Here is an 18,167-nt window from a genome sequence, read left to right on the forward strand (position 1 = left end):
CGATTCTAATTTGGTGGTGTGTCGCTTAATGGCGGATTCGCGACGGTGTCCCCGGATGGCGAGATACTTGGAGGTCCTCGGGGTAGAAAGCGTCGGTTCGCTGGAGGTTCGGTTTGTACATTTGAACCGCGGAGAGAACGCCACGCCGATGCCCCCGCATATGTGGCCGCAGCCATGCGGGATCCGGGCGAAGGACTATAGAGGTGAGAAGACCGATGGACTGCCAATGAGGGAACCAAATGGGAGTAATGAATCGCTGGAGAATTTAACGAGGGTGGATGTTGCCCATCAAGCGCTTTTGACAGAAGGAGAATGTTGATCCCGTGGAGAGACGAAGGTTGGAACAGACGGCGGCTCGGAGATACACCTTAGTGGGGGAGAGTTATATCGGAGGAATTTCAAGGGACCTTTGTTGAAATGCTTGGGGCGGGACCTCGGGAGGTGCTCGAATGAGTTACACGAAGGGGATCAAGGGAGCCACTCGGCAAAGTGACGACAAGATAACCTCTTGCCGACGCAGGGTTACTTCGGCCTCACATGAAGAGAGATCGCCGTGGAATTCTCAAAAATGCGAAGTGTCAAAGATTTTTCGGTTGATATGGGCCCCAGCCAGAGCGGGCCGACAAAGGTGTCTAGCCCATGGCCATTCGCGATGTGGGCCCTCGACATAGTGGGACCACGCCCATGGGCCCGCGGTAAGAGGAGGTTCTTATTGGTCGCGACCGATTACTTTACAAAGTGGATTGAAAGCCGCTAGCCTACCGCAAAGAAAGTTAAAAGAGGTGCATGTGATCAAGTTTTTTGTGGGAAAACATCATTTGCCGCTTTTTTGGGTTGCCTATGCTATAATCGCGGATAATGGAACCCAGCCCATCGGGTTCAAAGGTTAGGGGTTTCCGCAAATGTATCACATCAAACAGGATTCTCAGCCCCATACAACCCCGGCTGAAATGGCCAAAGCGGAGTCCTCTAACAAAACCATACTCAACAATCTCAAGAGGAAACTGGAGGGGCGAAAGGGTCCCGGGCCAAATTTAACTAAGTCGGGTGCTTTGGGCCTATCGGACGACCCCACCTAACATCCACCGATGAGACCCCTTCGCGATTGGCATATGGAGTAGAGGCCGCGGATACCAACGAGATGATGGTGGCGGCGACCACTAGGACCGCTGGCCGTGGAGGATAAGTCAAACCGGGGCATTTTGGCCGAGACTTGAACCCGGCAGAGGAAAGGAGAGACGAAGCCACGCGATCGATTGAGGAATATCACCGCCACCGCAGAGGCAAGACGCAAAAAGTCGAGAGTGAGGAGATTCGGTGGGAGACAAGGTGCTTCGGAGAGTGACTCCCAGCACCAAAAAAGCCAGTGAGGGGAAGTTGGGCCCGACGTGGGAGGGGCCCTACGTGGTGGTCGGGGTAGGGGGAACCGGCACCTACAAGTTACAAACTTTGGAGGGAACAGAGGTGGATAAGCCGTGGAATGTAAGGTTGTTGAAAATATTTCACGAAAGTGAATGTAACGAGAGACCGAAAACCGCATGAGCTATTTGTACATATATAAAACCGTAGCACTTTTGAGGTGAACTATTATTGTTTGAGTATTCATTACCCCTTAGAGTGAAGGGAAGGGGATGAGCCCCCCAAGGACGAGAGGTCCAAACCTTAGAGGGGCAAAAAGGAGTTGCCCCCCTAAGGTAAAGTCTCTCAGGGCCGGGGTGAGAGGAGTCACCGCGAACCCCTGGGAGATTAGGGCAGCGGAAGCAAAGAGGCTTCCGCATGCCGCGGGCAGAGTGCCTGCCAGAGGTAGAGAGAGCCGGAGCTCCAATGGGGCATGGGGCGATTAAATCAAACATCCCCAACCGACGGGGAGGGAGGCTTAACGGAGGCCAGTTTTACAAGGACAAATACCCACGCAGATAGCAGAAAATACAAGGAACGGAAACAATCAGATAGAAAGGAGCAAAAACATAATATGTACATCCCTACTGGTGGGAACGAAAATACAGTAACAAGTAGCGGAAAGGGTATGACAACACATAGCATCAAGAGACGAATAGCCAGGGCACAAACAGGCTATATTCAAGGAACAGTACTTTCCAGAATCACCGAATCGGCGGCTTCTTCTATGATTAGGTCCGCAGCCGTGTCTATAGCCTCGGCTACCCCGTTCGGCGCCCGTCCCTTCGAAGCCGAAGTCCCCGCGACCGCACAATGCCCTCAGATAGCGGAGCAGCGGTGGGAGCTTCCGGAAGAAGGCGGCCTTCTTTGGTGAGAGGGTCAATCTCCTCCTTGACCTTCTTGGCCACCCCTCTTCGGCCGGGCCCGTAGATATCCCGGAGCTCGCCCATGTCGGCCTCATGTCGCGCATGGATTGCTGCAAGAGCTTCCCCGGTGCTTCCGAAAGGGAGTCCCAGAGCGGCAAATGCTTTTTTTGGAGAGACTCTACCGAGAGGGCGGCGCTCATATATCGCCCGGATGGGCGCCCTCTGGGTCCTCGGCTTCGTCTTGGGCCCGGACCTTGTCTAGGTCCGCGCCGAAGTTCTTCTCTCGCTAGGAGGGCCACCTCCTTATCAAGTTCATCGATCCGGCCCCGCACCAAATAGGCCGCTGGATCATGAAGGATATATCCAAACTCATCCGAAGAAGATAGCAAAAGTCTAACACTCAAAGAGAGAGAAGAAGGAGGTCAAATGTAAAGAAAGTAGTACCTTCTCCCCACCGCGGTAGAAGGAAGTCGGTGGGACTCAAAGGAGCCACCTTCGGGCGATGCCATATCCGGCGGGAGGTGAGACCCATAGAACGGGGAAGAAGCCATCGCGGGTTCTTCAAAGCGTAATCCTTTGATCGTGGAGCGGTTCCGAGCTTTGAAGGAGGGGCAAAATAGAGGAATGGGCTCGTCGGCCTCCTTGTCGGTGCGGGACGCCACCTCCTTCCCGGGACGTTGTTCCACTTGAGAAGGCGCGGTAGGTGGGGTCGCGGCCTTAGATGGAGGGCCTTCTCCAGAGTCGGATGGCCGTGGACGTTTGGAGGCGGGGGGAGGAGGTGGGGGAACAATGGTGGATCGGGGGCAGCGGCGACCACGTCCTCATCCGAGTCGCTATCAAAGAGTTTGCGTTTGTTAGCGCCCATGCTTGAAGGGGGAGAAGAGGTGGAAGAGGAATGAGATGGGGAGTATTGGTCTTCCCAAGTCTTCAGGGAGCGGTACGGAGTGGGGGCTGCGGAGCTATGAGCGGCACGGGCGAAAGGGGGGGTCAAGGAAGAAGAGGCGGCGCCGGGCGCTTTTTTCCGAGGAGGGAAGTGACACGGGCCTTTCTTTCTTTAGGGGGAGGGGGACGGAAAAATGGGGCGCTATATTTTCCTATGGATGCCAGCTCAGGATCAGAGAGTAGGGGAGTAGCGGTGGCAGGGTCAATGCCGAGTATCACGGACTGAGCCGCGCCCAAATCACGAATCTTCTGGAATGTTGTGGAAAAGATGTTGTCGTAGGGTCGCGATATCGAGTCGGGCCGCCAACCTGAAAAAGACAAAACAACAAGTTGGATTATTGCCGAAAGACATAGTTCAATGGGGATAGATAAAGAGCGGGACTCACCACTGGGGAGGAAAGCCAGGTGACGGAGGTTCAACTCAGGTGGAAGATCCGCGGAGAGGAATTTCCCGGATATATAGAGAGGGTAATGGTGCCACAATTTGTCGGAGGAAGTGATGCGAAGGATAAAGTGCTGTTTTTTAGGGCGGAGGCAGAATGAGTGATAGCCCACACTGACTTCCTTGGTACTCTTCTTGAGGTAGAAGTGGGCGGCCATGTCGCGAACCGTTATCCGAGGTACTTCCGAGCGGTTGTAGTGGTTCGCGACATACATGACCCTCCAGAAGTTGCCAATACCTTGGCATGGGGGGATGTTAAAATGATTGCACACCTCGACATCAAGACGAAAGTGAGAGGCAATCGTCGGCATTAACCGGCCGATCGCGGGCCACGGTGCCAGACACCCCGGCTTGTGGGGACCAAATGCGGGTAATAAGTTAAGTCGCACGCGTGCTCTAAAATGACGTCGGTGGGTATCCGTGAGGCGCTTTTAACAGCCTCAAGATTAGGTCTACGACTCACGGTGGTGGTGGCGGAAGCGGCAAAGGCTTGCCCGGAGGTAGAGGGGCCTCGGTCCGGTCAGGGCAAGGCTGCGCGTGTGGGAGGAGGAGGAGGAGGAGGTGGCGGATCTAGAGACGGACATCGAAAGTACGAGGTATGGAAGACACGCGCCACAAAGAAGGCAAAAAGGGAAATGAAGATGAACAGTTTCAAACACAAAGGGGAAATGCGACTATAACAATTAAAGGAAGCCAAAGAGAGAAGGAGACCAACCCGAGGAAAAGAGAGCAACCGAGCAAGAGTGTCACCGGGATTTGAAGAGATCGACCGAAGCGAAATTTTAACCGGAGCTAGGGAAGACGTAAGAAAGGTGGAAGAAGAGGGGAAGAGGAACCGGAAGGTGAAAGAAGGGCTAAGAGAGAGAGAGAAGAGAAATCGAGCGGGCTTTTTATAAGAGGGTGAGGGCAAAGGGGTAATTGCGGGGGTGCTGAAATCGAGGGGACACCAAAAAAGAACCGCCTAACGAAAAACACGTGGATGCACGCCAAACGGCGGTCGGAAGGTGAAACCGCGTGAACACTCATGAACCAATTTGTGAGGGAAGAGGGAAGACCACGGGCCGGAAGGAGGAAGGGGCGAGCTCTCGACTCCACGATCAAGATATCATCGCGGACTCGAGAGAGGGGCATCCAGTAGTGGCATGATACCGCCTTGAAATAGCATGGGGGATTTGGGCGGACTTAGCGTAATCCTATGAGGCCGCTACCGCACTGTGATCGGGATGGCAAAGACACGGTCGCTGTGTACGGAAACCCCACACATGGAGGGGAGTGGACCAGAGATGAAAAGACAGGTGGAGGGGTGAGATGAGATGAAACGTGGTCGCGGTACGGAAACCCTACACATGGAGGGGAGTGGACCAGGAGATGAAAAGAGAGGTGGAGGGTTGAGATGAAAGGGAGAGGGGATATAAAAGAGAAGAGAAGAGAAGAAAAAGGAGGAGGAAAAAGAAGAAAAAAGAAGAGGAAGAGAAGAGGAGGCGGCCAAGAGTGAGAAAGAGAGAGTCTTGTGAGGAGAGTGGAAGATAGCAGTTTGTAATCCGTAGTCTAAAGAAGAGTTTGCCATTACTATTTTGTGTTGTAACAGTACTTAATCGTGTACGTGATTGTGATTGTTTAAAATGTATTCACGAGACATTTAACTAATACGTTATTCATGATTGAACATTTTGATATCTATGATTTATATAATTGATAATGAGGTGAGTTGATTAGTTATTGTGTTTGGAATCTTTAGTAACGAATTATTGTTGGAGACGATGTTTGTTTTGTAATAAAAATATTATAATAAATGAGAACTCTTGAGTGTTAAAATCCGGTGTAAAAGTGTTCGGTAAAAATTTAATGTGTCGCCCACATCTTTAGATCTCTCCACGCCTCTTTGATGAAAAGAAATGAAATGTTTATGACTAATGATGTCATGTGAAAAGTCGCCTTAGAGAGGAACTAAGGCATTCGCCTTGCGGGATGGCTGTATTCTTTGAATGTACGGGAATATAGGTGGGTATTCCTTGAATGTGGCGGGAATGATCCAAGGTATTCATTGAATGTGCCATGAATAACATGTTAGTGTTATGATGAGTATTTCTTGAATGTGGCGGGAATGACCCAAGATATTCATTGAATGTGCCATGAATGACCTAATATTTTGTTATGCCCAAAAGAGGCTTTGTGATTGTGTGTATGGGAAGCCCAGAGATGGCTGTGACTCACAAGTTACGAGTTTACAAGATGAAAATATATTTCCTGGAGGCGATATCCCCGCTTGGGACATATGTCTTGTAGTGGTACTCGGTGTGAGTGAGGCACACGGATATGTGTGATTTGGCAAATATGTGTAGTGCAAATCGTAGAGTATGAACTAAAGATTGGGCTGTGTCTTTTAATAAATGAGTCAAAGAGATAATTAATAAGCAAAGTAAAACATTTATTTTACGTGTGATGGAGTTATTGCATATGAACTAGTTTTCGAACCCGTCCTACGAACGGGTGTCGTTATATTAAATTATTGTAAAAAATATTAGCAACTATGCATAGCTATGATATATGAAAATTATATTAATCAGTCATTCAAATTTCTTGCACCACTCTCTATAAAAATGAAGCATCAAACCTTGATAAAACTTATCGACTTCTTTTTGTTGTTAGGTTTAATAATAGAAATTTGAGTGAAATTTTGTGAGAATGTCTAATGTGACGAAGATAATGTTAAAGCTACTTGAATAACATGACATTCTTAATCATAATAAAAAAATTATAATAAACACTACTTAAAATGAAAAACTATATTTGTCGAGACATTTATTCCCTCTACTTATAATACAAACATGTTTTAGGGTTATTAGTTCAATGCATTTGCATTAAGTTTATGATTTTCCATTAATTATTCTTTGAAGTTGGTTCAATGTAGTACATTGCATTCATTTTCCAATTTCTCATTAATTATTCTTTGAGGTTAGTTCAATGCAGTTGCATCAAGTTTTTGATTTCCTGTTAATTATTATTTGAGGTTAGTTCAATGCAATTGCATCCACTTTATAATTTCCCGTTAGTTATTCATTAAGGTTAATTTAGTACAGTTGCATCCAATTTTTTATGTTTAATTAATTAGTCTTTGAGATTAGTTCAATGCATTTGCATCAAGGTTCCAATCTCCCGTTAATTACTTTTTGAGATTAGTTCAATACATCTGCATCCAGTTTCTGATTTTCCGTTATTTATATTTTGAGGTTAGTTGAATGCAGTTGCATCCAATTTTCGATTCCCGTTATTTATTTTTTGAGGTTAGTTCAATGCAGTTGCATCCAGTTTCCGATTTCTCATTAATTATTATTTGTAGTTAGTTCAATACATCTGCTATCCAATTTTCAATTTCATATTAATTGTTCTTTGAGGTCAGTTTAATGCATTTGCATCAAGTTTTTTATTTCCGGTTAATTATTCTGTGAGATTAGTTTAATGTATTTACATCCAGTTTTCGATTTCTCGTTTATTATTTGATAGGATTGCATTTGCATCTAGTTCCAGATTTCCAGTGAATTATTGTTTTAGATTAGTTCAATGAATTTGCATCCAATTTCCGATTTCCCGTTAATTATTTCTTGAGGTTAGTTCAATGCATTTGCATCCAATTTATTATTTATGCTTTAAGGTTAGTTCGATGCAATTACATCCGGTTTCTGATTTCTCGTTAACTATTCTTTGAGGTTATTTCAGTGCATATTTGCATTTAGTTTCTGATTTCCCACCAATTATTCTATGAGGTTAGTTCAATGCAGTTGCATTTGGTTTTTGATTTTATATTAATTATTTTTTGAGTTTAGTTCAATACATTTGCATCCAGTTTCTGGTTTCCCATTAATTATTATTTGAGGTTTGTTTAATGTTTAATGCATACCATTTACGATTTCCCATTAAATATTTTTTAAGGATTTGCATCAATTTTCTAATTTTCCGTTAGTTGTTCTCTAGCGTTAGCTTAATGCAATTGCATCCAATTTTCGATTTCTAGTTAATTACTTTTTGAGTTTAGTTTATTGCATTTGTATAAAGTTTTCGATTTCCTATTAATTACTCTTTGAGCTTAGTTATGTATTTGAATCCAGTTTTTGATTTTCTTTTAATTATCCAATGTGGTGTGTAATACCAACTTCTACTGATCTATCTATAGTGTCCTTCCAAACATGACATAAAAAATAAATTATGTTTGATTTACTATGTTGGATCATCAAAGACTATCTAGTTTCCAATTTCCCGTTAATTATTCTTTAAATTATGCATGACTCACTATGTGGAATCTGCAAAGATTATCTACGAACGGGTGTTGTTATATTAATTATTCTAAAAAATATTTGCAAATATGCAAAACTATTATATATTAATATTATATTCGTCACTCATCCAAATTTCTTATAACGTGAAAACCTCACTCTCCATTAAAAAAAAACTCACATTTGATAAAACCCTTCAATTTCATTTTGTTGTTTAATAATAGAAGTTTAATTGAAGTTTTGTGAGATTGCCTAATAAGGCGAAGTTCATATATATTGAAGCTACTTGAATAACAAAAAGTTACCAATCATACGGAAAGAAATAAGATAAACACAATTTTAAATGCAAAACTATACTTATCGAGACATTCTCACAACATATAATCCAACTATGTTTTGAGGTTAATTCAATGCATTTGCATCCAGTTTCTGATTTTCCATTATTTATATTTTAAGGTTAGTTCAATGCAGTTGAATCTAATTTCTGATTCCCGTTTTTTTTTTAGGTTAGTTCAATGAGGTTGTATCTAGTTTCCGATTTCTCATTAATTATTCTTTACAGTTAGTTCAATACATTTGCATCCAATTTCCAATTCCCTGTTAATTGTTATTTGAGGTCAGCTCAATGTATTTGCATCCAATTTATGATTTCTAGTTAATTATTCTGTGAGATTAGTTTAATGCATTTGCATACAATTTTTTATTTCTCGTTTATTATTTAATAAGGTTGCATTTGCATCTAGTTTCCGATTTTCCATTAATTATTGTTTTATTTTAATTTAATGAATTTACATCCAGTTTCTAATTTCCTGTTAATTATTTCTTGAGGTTAGTTCAATGCATTTGTATCCAGTTTATTTTTTAAGATTAGTTCAGTGCAGTTGCAGCCGGTTTTCGATTTCCCGTTAATTATTCTTTAAGTTTAGTTCCACTCATTTGCATCATGTTTTCAATTTATAATTAATTTTTCTTTGAGGTTAGTTCAATGTAGTTGCATCCAGTTTTTGATTTCCCATTAATTTAATCATTAAGGGTTAGTTCAATACATTTGCATTTAGATCCGATTTCTTGACAATTATTTTTTTATATTAGTTTGATGTATTTGCATCCAAGTTTTGATTTATCGTTAATTATTCTTTGAGGTTAGTTTAATGCAGTTGTATCCATATTCCGATTTTCTATTAATTACTTTTTAAGATTAGTTTAATGCTTGCATTTGCATCCAGTTTCCGATTTTCTGTTAATTATTTTTTGAGGTTAGTTCAATGCAGTTATATCAAATTTATATATATATATATATATATATATATATATATATATATATATATATATATATATATATATATATATATATATGTTGAAAATTTATAAATTTAATTGGAATATGTCGTAATTATTGTGGCTAGAATTGTGATTTTTGGAATCCTTAACTATGAATAAATGTTTAAATCCCATTGTGGATGGCGCATCAAATCGAAAGGGTTTTAGGAAAATCGTTTTCGGTGGAAACTATTGTTTTTAGCAATTTAGTTTTTTGTCTCATATTTTTTTTTTCGTAATTAGCTATATTGTTTAGGAAAAGTTGGAGACTGTGTGACACTCTATATGGGATTATTTGTTCATAATTAGTTATAGTGTTTAGGAAAAGTTAGAGACTCTCTAAAACTTTATATGGGATTGTTTTCTTATTTATATCATACTTTTTTATAAATAGTAATAGAGTTTAGAAAAAACTGGAGTTCCTGCAAGTGTTCCAAAAAAATAGATTGGTGAGGGTATAACTATAATATATATCTAAGGAATTGGAATATGTCGTAATTATTGTGGCCGTAATTATGATTTTTTGAATCCCTAACTGAATAAATATCTAAATCACATAGTGGATGACACATCAAATCGAAAGGGTTTTAGGAAAATCGTTTTCGGTGGAAATTATTGTTTTTAGCAATTTAGTTTTTTGTCTCTTTTTTTTTTTTTCGTAATTAGCTATATTGTTTAGGAAAAGTTAGAGATTTTGTAAAACTCTATATGAGATTGTTTTTTTCGTAATTAGCTATAGTGTTTAGGAAAAATTAGAGAGTGTGTGAAACTCTAGATGGGATTGTTTCCTTATTTATATCCTACTTTTTTATATTTAGTAATAGAGTTTAGGAAAAATTGGAGTCTCTATGAGAGTATAGCTATAATATATATTTAAGGATAAAGATAAATATTTGTTTCCTATTTTATCTCCTACTTTTTCTTAATTAGCCATGACACGTGGACACTCTAGAAACGCTTCCTCAATTGAAGATGGTAGAGCTCTAATATATATATAAATCCTATTTTATCTCATACTTTTTCTTAATTAGCCATGACACGTGGATACTCTAGAAACGCTTCCTCAATTGAAGAGGGTAGAGCTATAATATATAATATATATATATATATATATATATATATATATATATATATATATATATATATATATATATATATATATATATATATATATAAATATATATTATATATATATATGATGTACATGATTTATGATGTACATGATTTCTTATGAGAAATGTATACTTGGTTTGTGTGAGTTAATACTCACGAGGGATGAATGTACTCTCTGATTGTAATATTTTCCCTGTTCTCATATGTAGACGAGTGGTTTTTAAGAAAAATATTGGTTTTAAGTATAAGCGAGTTGTTATATATGATTGGTGATATATTATGCATGATATAATGGATATGGTGGTGTGACATGAATGTTAATATTGACGATATATTATGTCAGATTATGTATACCCATGATGGTTGTAGTGAAAGAGAAATAGATGTATACTATAAATGATTACGTTTGGGAAATCTAATTTTGTTTTGCAGGAGGGTAGGACCTATTAACTTTTTATGCAAATATGTTGTCCTACTCTAAGAAGACGTGCTGGCTTAAAAGTAAGGTGTATCAAACTCATATTTAATTAGGTTATTATATGTGCATTTAATAAGTGGAATGTAAATGGTATTTATGTTGTAAGTTATTTTGAAAAGTGAGAATGATGAGTACTGTTATATGAGTTTCTTGGAAATGTATATTGGGATGGAAATCTTATTTGGGAAGAAACTACCTGTTGTTTTGAGAAAACAGAACTAATTTGTCTTCTAAATTGAAATGATTATAATAGTTTTTATTCGCGAAGGAAGGGTTGTTCCTTTTGTATTCATTTGATTTTGAGTTTTTTTTTATCGTGTTTAATAATGGGTTATTAGGGTTTTGTTTAATCCTGGGTTTTCAGAAAATGGAATAGAGTAAGAATAATTTCCTATTTTAATTTTCTGAAAATTTGGAGTGTGACAAAGGCGCCATGGGAATGCCTCAGCTCCCTCACTTTTGTGATTTGTCAGCTATTGGAATCTTTTGTTGTTTGACGATTGTATTGTACTATTGTGTACTGTATTGATTGTTATTATATATGCAGGAATGTAATACATTTTGACTAATTAAACTGTGTTAATGCATTAATCCAAATCAGACAGGCAACAATAAGTCACTGTTTAGTTATGTGATGCGAAGACATACAATCTCATATTTTCAGGCTAACCTCTTTTTATTGGTATATAAAATCATGATACATATTAAGATCGCCAAACATTTCACCCATAGGAACGTAATCGACTAGTCCAAATCTCGCAAAGGTTGCACCATTGGTCAATAACTCGTGATGTAAGTCATCAAGAAACGGTTCATCAGCCTGTGAATAGTCACGCTTACACTCATTTACGACACTTAAATTACTAGGAGAATTTTCCATATGCACCATGTTGGAGTTGATGGAATGAGATTTCGGGTGCTCGACGTGATTAGTAGAGAGCCATTCAGAAAATAAAATCTTAGGGAAGGAGCTAAGCATTGACGCAGATGTATTAATTTCGTGCTGGAATGATTCGAAACTTGAAAGTTCATCGTTTGGTTCTTTGGAAGTCATTGATGTAGGTTCTGTGGTTTTTGGAGAATTGACGATGTTGCTATGAGCTTGCATTCCTTCAGCTTTCACAACTTTCTTCTTCAGATAAGAATGCCAATAGTTCTTTATCTCATTATCTGTTCTTCCAGGCAACTGTTGTGCTATCTGTGACCACCTGATTAATTGATGAATCACCTTCTTTAGTTAGTATCAACACAATATAAGTTCTTGCTAGACAAAATAACTAGATATCAAATTTGATTACATTCACCACATGCACTTTTGAACCTTTTGGAACAAACAGCCTAGAATTGATATACAGGGACCGTATGTTCAATCAGTATACTTTTATTTTGTCATCTCTACTTTGTAAATAGAGTATATATATACATTGCATGAATTTCACTTACTTGTTTCCTAGTGATCGATGGAGAGCTAAGATTATCTCATCCTCTTGCGTTGTAAATATACCTCGTTTTAAACCTGGCCTCAGGTAATTAATCCATCGCAATCTGCAGCTCTTTCCATTACGTTGTAAACCTGATCGATGTAGGCAGATAAGAGTTATATATTTAAGAAAAAGTGTTCTAATTCAGTTTACATATTAACTCTAAAGGGGGGAAATCAGGCTTGTTTCGCGAAATGAAATCAGACTTCAATATGGGGGTGACGTAGATCAAGACATCAAGTAACGTATGGAACCAGTTCCGATACATTAGTCAGTGGCCTTGATTCACAATGCATTAGCAATTGGATGACTATTTAATTACCCTTGTGCACGTAAGCACGTTTTAGGACGATTAACTAACCTACAGATGAGATTTTTTTTTCTTTCTGTTACTTTTTTGAGCGATGTACACTTGAACCACTTCCTTATCATGGAAACACGTCCATAAAAGTTTCATTAATCGCTAGCTGAAAACTGGATTTATATTTTTTTTTTTGATAAGTTGATTTTATTGGAAAGGAGTGTAAAAACACACAAGTACATGAGTAATTTATATGTATTAGCTAATTTAGCTGAGAAAAAAAAAAGCGTGGTAGTGTTGGGATTGTATGTTGTCTCAATACACGTATTGTTGAAGGTGCAACCACTTGAATGAGACCGGTCTTTGATGGAAAAAACAAGAGCAATAATTGAATTAAGAAAGTTGTATTCTCAAAGCCCCATGTCAAAGGTCCACTCCTAAACCATATCGATCGATCAGCTGTTAGTCTCTAGTTCACTTTTGTTTAAAAAACTCGTTTCAGAAATCACAATGAGTACGTGCTCTGTTCCTTTTTGAGCTATCCTATGTGTGAAACATAAAGGCATCCCTATCTGAATTCTGATGCTTGCACTGAGAACTGCAATACCACATATTCACTTTTAAAAAAATCAAACATGCATGATGCATTACAGAATATAACTCACCAGCCCTGCTAGGGAGAGTACTCCAGCAACCATGACCATACCGGAAAATGAAATTCCTAAGCTTTTCGTCTTCTTCGGGTGACCATAGCCCTTTCCTGTACATAGGCTTGGTGTTGTCACAGGATTTGCACCCCATTGACATGTATGTTTTTCTTGAGCAAACAAATTTGAAGCTGTGAGTCAATCAAAGGTAGCAAATGGACGTAGCAATTTATAGGAAGTACATTAGTTATAATTTGGATATTATACTATTGATTGATAAAAAGTATTTGAGCATTTCCTTATCATTATCATATCATAAACGATGACATCAATAATTCACAAGTCAATGAGAATGGGGATTGGTACTTGTTCAGTTGACTATGAAATTAATCTTGGTCAACACACCAAATCTACCTTTTACCGTTGCTGTTGTGTCTTCAGGCAGCCCAAAGTCAAAAACCTACAAGGCTAGACCTAACGCCAATGGATATTTGTTCTTGTTTTTTTTCATTTATATTTTTGCAAGAATATGTTCCAAATTTAATCTAAAACAGTGTAATATATACTGTAGAATACAAAAGAAATTGCTAACATGCAATCTGCCAGCGGGTTACACGATTGTCAGCCTTAAGTAAAATGCTATAGAAAAACTATTTACATGCACTGCACCGATTATAACAGGCCGGGGCTAAGGTCGATATGCAAATCATATAAGTTCACAATTTGCTAATAAAAATTGGTATGGTTTGAAAATTAAAAAAATCAATATAAAAACTTTTTGGATAGAGTTACTAAGTGAAGTAATGGGATTAAATGGCAATGGTGACTCAATGTTTTGATTGCTCATGTTCACCGGATACTCAAGCAACTGCCACACTTAATTGACACTTCTTATTTCAATGTTTAAAGTCGACCAAAGAAGCTTACGTAATTTTACCCTTGAGATAGGCAGATAGCATCATAGCAACAAACAAACCAGGGGCATTATTAATTAGCAGTAGCTCTAAACCTGTAAAGGTTGTAATGATACGATTCCAGTAAAAATGTTATTCAGATTCCAGAACCACATGAATTTCCTGTTTGCTTTTTTTGCATACAGTTTCAAAACTTGATTATTAGTTAACTTTTATCTGACCCCAAATTTAACAATAATTGAAGTTGGAGATTAATTAAGAATCTGCGTACGAAACTTTTTGTTGTTTCTGTGTCGGACCTTTTCTCAGTCACTTTTGGATGCTTTTCACCAGTTGGATTTCAATCACAATGAACAGAAAAATTGTGGTACTTGGGATAAATATCACATTGATTTGGCATACTAAAGGTATCAAAATTATGCCAATAAGTTCATTATTTAGTTTTGATTAGTAAGATTAGGAATATATTGACTTTGCCAGACTAGAAAGTAGTTAAATGCAATTTGCAAGGTCTAATACAAGTTATAAACCGCATAAATCGAGATCATCTAATTGCTTTGTACATTGACCAATGAGCCATAAGATTGGAGATGAAATTGCAAGTCAAATGCCGGTGTACATGTTTGCAGTTTTGCAAGGGCAATGTTTGCATAAGCAAAAGCAAGGCTAAAGGCGCGTAATGTTTACACAACTTCTTAGTATAAATTACCCATATAATCCGACATTTTCAGCCATAATATTCAAAGCCAAGTTTTCATCACAAAAAAACATTATCAATTTCATTAAATTAGTTTGAACTATACCCTGCATTTTCGTTATTCTTATTAACAAATTACAACCGGGACAAAAATAATAATAAGATAACCACCCTTTCTCCTGACAATTTACATTAGAAATTTTATATGTTTAGTGTTAACATTTAACAATGTTGCATACCTGCATGTGTTTAGAGTCTATATGCTGCACAGAATTAGTGGGAATTGAATAAGAAGTCGCCATCTCATTGTTCTTGTATTTACCTATATATATCTTGCACAGAGAAATAATGATTTGTAAATTCTCCAACTCGCTTTATGCTAATATAAATTGGTATGTCAACACAATCTCCTATTTGTCCTTACGACATCTATAAGATTGTTAACTCTCATTGGCCGTATGAATTAGTCCGTGTTCTCAAACTGTAATGTTTAATTCTGAATGTTTTATCATATATACTCGAGCGGTCGAGCTGAGCAACTAAAAAATCAACTGAGTTGAGCTAGTGTTTTGGTAATTATTCTTTTCGGCAAATTCATTTATTTTTCTTTAAGTTTCGTGGAGGGTGGAGGGGGGAATACATCACATTTGGTAAGTCAGAGGAGATTAAACAAAGTCCCCTGCGTCTTTGTATGTTGAAGGATCTTAATTTCAGCAGGACGAAAGAGAGAACGAAATCAGTCTGACTATTAAACCATGATCATTTTATGCTTAAAATTACAGTGTATTAGAATTGGATGGAACAGATGACTCAAGTGATACATGCATGCATGTTTAACCATGAACATTTTTTTTTTCTCATGAAGTTGGTAACCTTTACATCAAAAGTGTCTGCTTGCTACCAAATCGGTGGGCAACGATATGATTATTCGGTCCACATGTTACACCTCGTGGCTTATTAGTTATTACCAATGCTAATTAACTCGATAAGTTTAACGTATGAAACACCAAAGCCATCGTTTAAAAACAAATTAAAGATAAATAACTTAGTTATAGAGTTGGTTGAAAATTAACAAACTCTCTAATGTCAATGTCATACGAAGACGAATTGTTTGTTCATGAAATATTGAAATTTCACAGAATTGAATTATGAATTAATCTTAACCGCTTGCAATGGTTTCCAGTCTTTCTCTGAAAATGAATGAATGGATTTCTAAAATAAACAACTTTTGAATTGAAGTAGATCTTACTGATTATAGTTAAACATCATTACACTTAAGATAAGTCAAGGGGTGGTTACAGACAAGTCAATTGATGAACAACAGAAAAGGTACTAAAAAATACTTAAGGTTATAGGTTAGTTATTAGATGTGGTGGGATTTTTTGGAAGTAAATGCCAATAAAATTTTTGTTCACTTCTTCTGCTTAGACTGAATTTCGTAATTGATTAAGAGTTACGTTACAATCATAAACAGTAATTTAGTCTTCATTAGTATGTGAAAACTTTGGACTATTCAACATGTGAATGGTTTTGTTATAAATTTATGCATGCTTAAACAGTTCCGTTGGGCTATTGGTTAATGCTTGTCTAAGCAATGACCAAATTGCATCACTTTGGACTTTGGACTATTCAACATGTGGCTAATGTTTGTTATGAACTGCTGCATGCATGCCTAAGCAATTTTACGTTACTGCATGCCTAAGCAGTGACTTTGATGATACTGACCTTGTGGCTAAACTGTTCAAGCTTTTGTTAGATATATAATCCTAAGAAATTGACTGTGATGAATTGAATCAAAACTAAGAAGTTGTTGATTCAAAAGGAAATTTCCAAGGCCCAACCAAACCGTCATGTTCTAAACAAATGTAATATCTATTATTTTTACGTACTTGTGACTGGTAATTGTAATTGTATTTGTATTATGTACGTACGATGATCCAACTGCAACCGAAAACATTTTGATTAGTTTGTAATTGTAACATACTCTCTACAGTTGGGCTTATCTTGCGCCTGGTCAAGGTTAGGCTACTACGATTAATAAATTTAGGCTCAAATACATAAATTGACCAATAATTTCAGTTTTAGGCATAAATAATTACGGTTTTAAGACAAAAAGGGCTGATATCATCATTTATCATTAATAATTTCGCTATAAGGATATTTTCGGGCAAACTTCAACAAATTAATTTTTATTAATACCAATTGTGACATTTTCTGATATACATACAAACACCACTTACTATGCATGTATGATATGTACTGTATGTGTATAACATACATGCAAACACTACTATACGTGTGCATAACACACATGTAAACACTACTATGCATGTGTATATATACTACACATACACACACCATTATACATGTGTGCAACAAACATGCAAACACTATTACCACACATGCATGTGTCCTACAAACATACAAACACTACTATGCATATGTATGTACAATATAAAATAAAATAAATTTCTCATGTTAGTCATAAGCATATTATTTATAAACAATATGCATATGATTTTGAGGGCAGCCAATTTTTAGGCGTTTAAGGGCCCCAACCTGTTGGTTAAATTTTGGGCCCCCAAGTATAATTTTATACCCACTAGATCGACCACATGTAAAAGACTCAAAGTTGAAAAGTCAGGTCAAATTATATATGCATCACACCACTCAAACATGTGCCCAACGCCCATGATAAAAGACTTTTTTTTTTTTTTTCTCAATAATATGAAACCCATTTTAAATTTCGCCTTGGTCCCCTCAAAAATGTGGTCGGTGTTGAGGTGGTCAAAAACAAAATTGAAGTCTATGTGAGAGTTTTCCTCACTTGCCACAACATTTTGATTTTGATTTAATTGATTAAAATTTAAATGAGATAATATCATCTTTCAGCAATGGTCAACCCGGTTTATTCTTAAGCCATAATTATATGCCGAACCAAATTAGAAGCTAAATTAATCCACAATTCTGTCTTATTGGCCTGTTATGTGGACTAAGATTTCAGCCTGAGCTGGGCTGGGTTTATAATTGGATATGGATTTAGGCCCTATTTAAAGGGGTGTGGCGGGTAATATATAAATATGAAATCGTAGCTATTATTATTACAAAACTTTGGACACACGTAATAAGAGAAGATACTCGGGGGCTTTGGTTTGTGAACAAGAAAAAAGAAGACTTGGCTAACAACCACAGATCCCTCCGAAATCAAAGGCAACCGATTTTAAAGCAAGCTCTCAATCATTTCCACAACAATGTCAACTTCACACCACAAGATCCCCAACAACATTATCTCAAGTA

At 38.0% G+C, this 18,167-nt stretch overlaps 1 protein-coding gene across 1 annotated transcript; it reads right to left on the bottom strand.

The window, feature by feature from the left end:
• Nucleotides 1–11,403: 11,403 nt before the first annotated feature.
• LOC147500080 (transcription factor LAF1-like) lies at nt 11,404–13,434 on the bottom strand. The gene is made up of 3 exons (XM_086559253.1): nt 13,278–13,434; nt 12,274–12,403; nt 11,404–12,038 (listed from the first exon to the last, which is right to left on the bottom strand). The coding sequence occupies exons 1-3, from the start codon at nt 13,417–13,419 to the stop codon at nt 11,507–11,509; spliced, it is 804 nt and encodes a 267-aa protein (XP_086415379.1). The 5' UTR covers nt 13,420–13,434; the 3' UTR covers nt 11,404–11,506.
• Between the last annotated feature and the right edge of the window lie 4,733 nt (nt 13,435–18,167).

This window comes from Coptis chinensis, chromosome 5 (assembly GCF_015680905.1).
Source record: "Coptis chinensis isolate HL-2020 chromosome 5, ASM1568090v1, whole genome shotgun sequence".
Classification (NCBI taxonomy): domain Eukaryota; kingdom Viridiplantae; phylum Streptophyta; class Magnoliopsida; order Ranunculales; family Ranunculaceae; genus Coptis; species Coptis chinensis.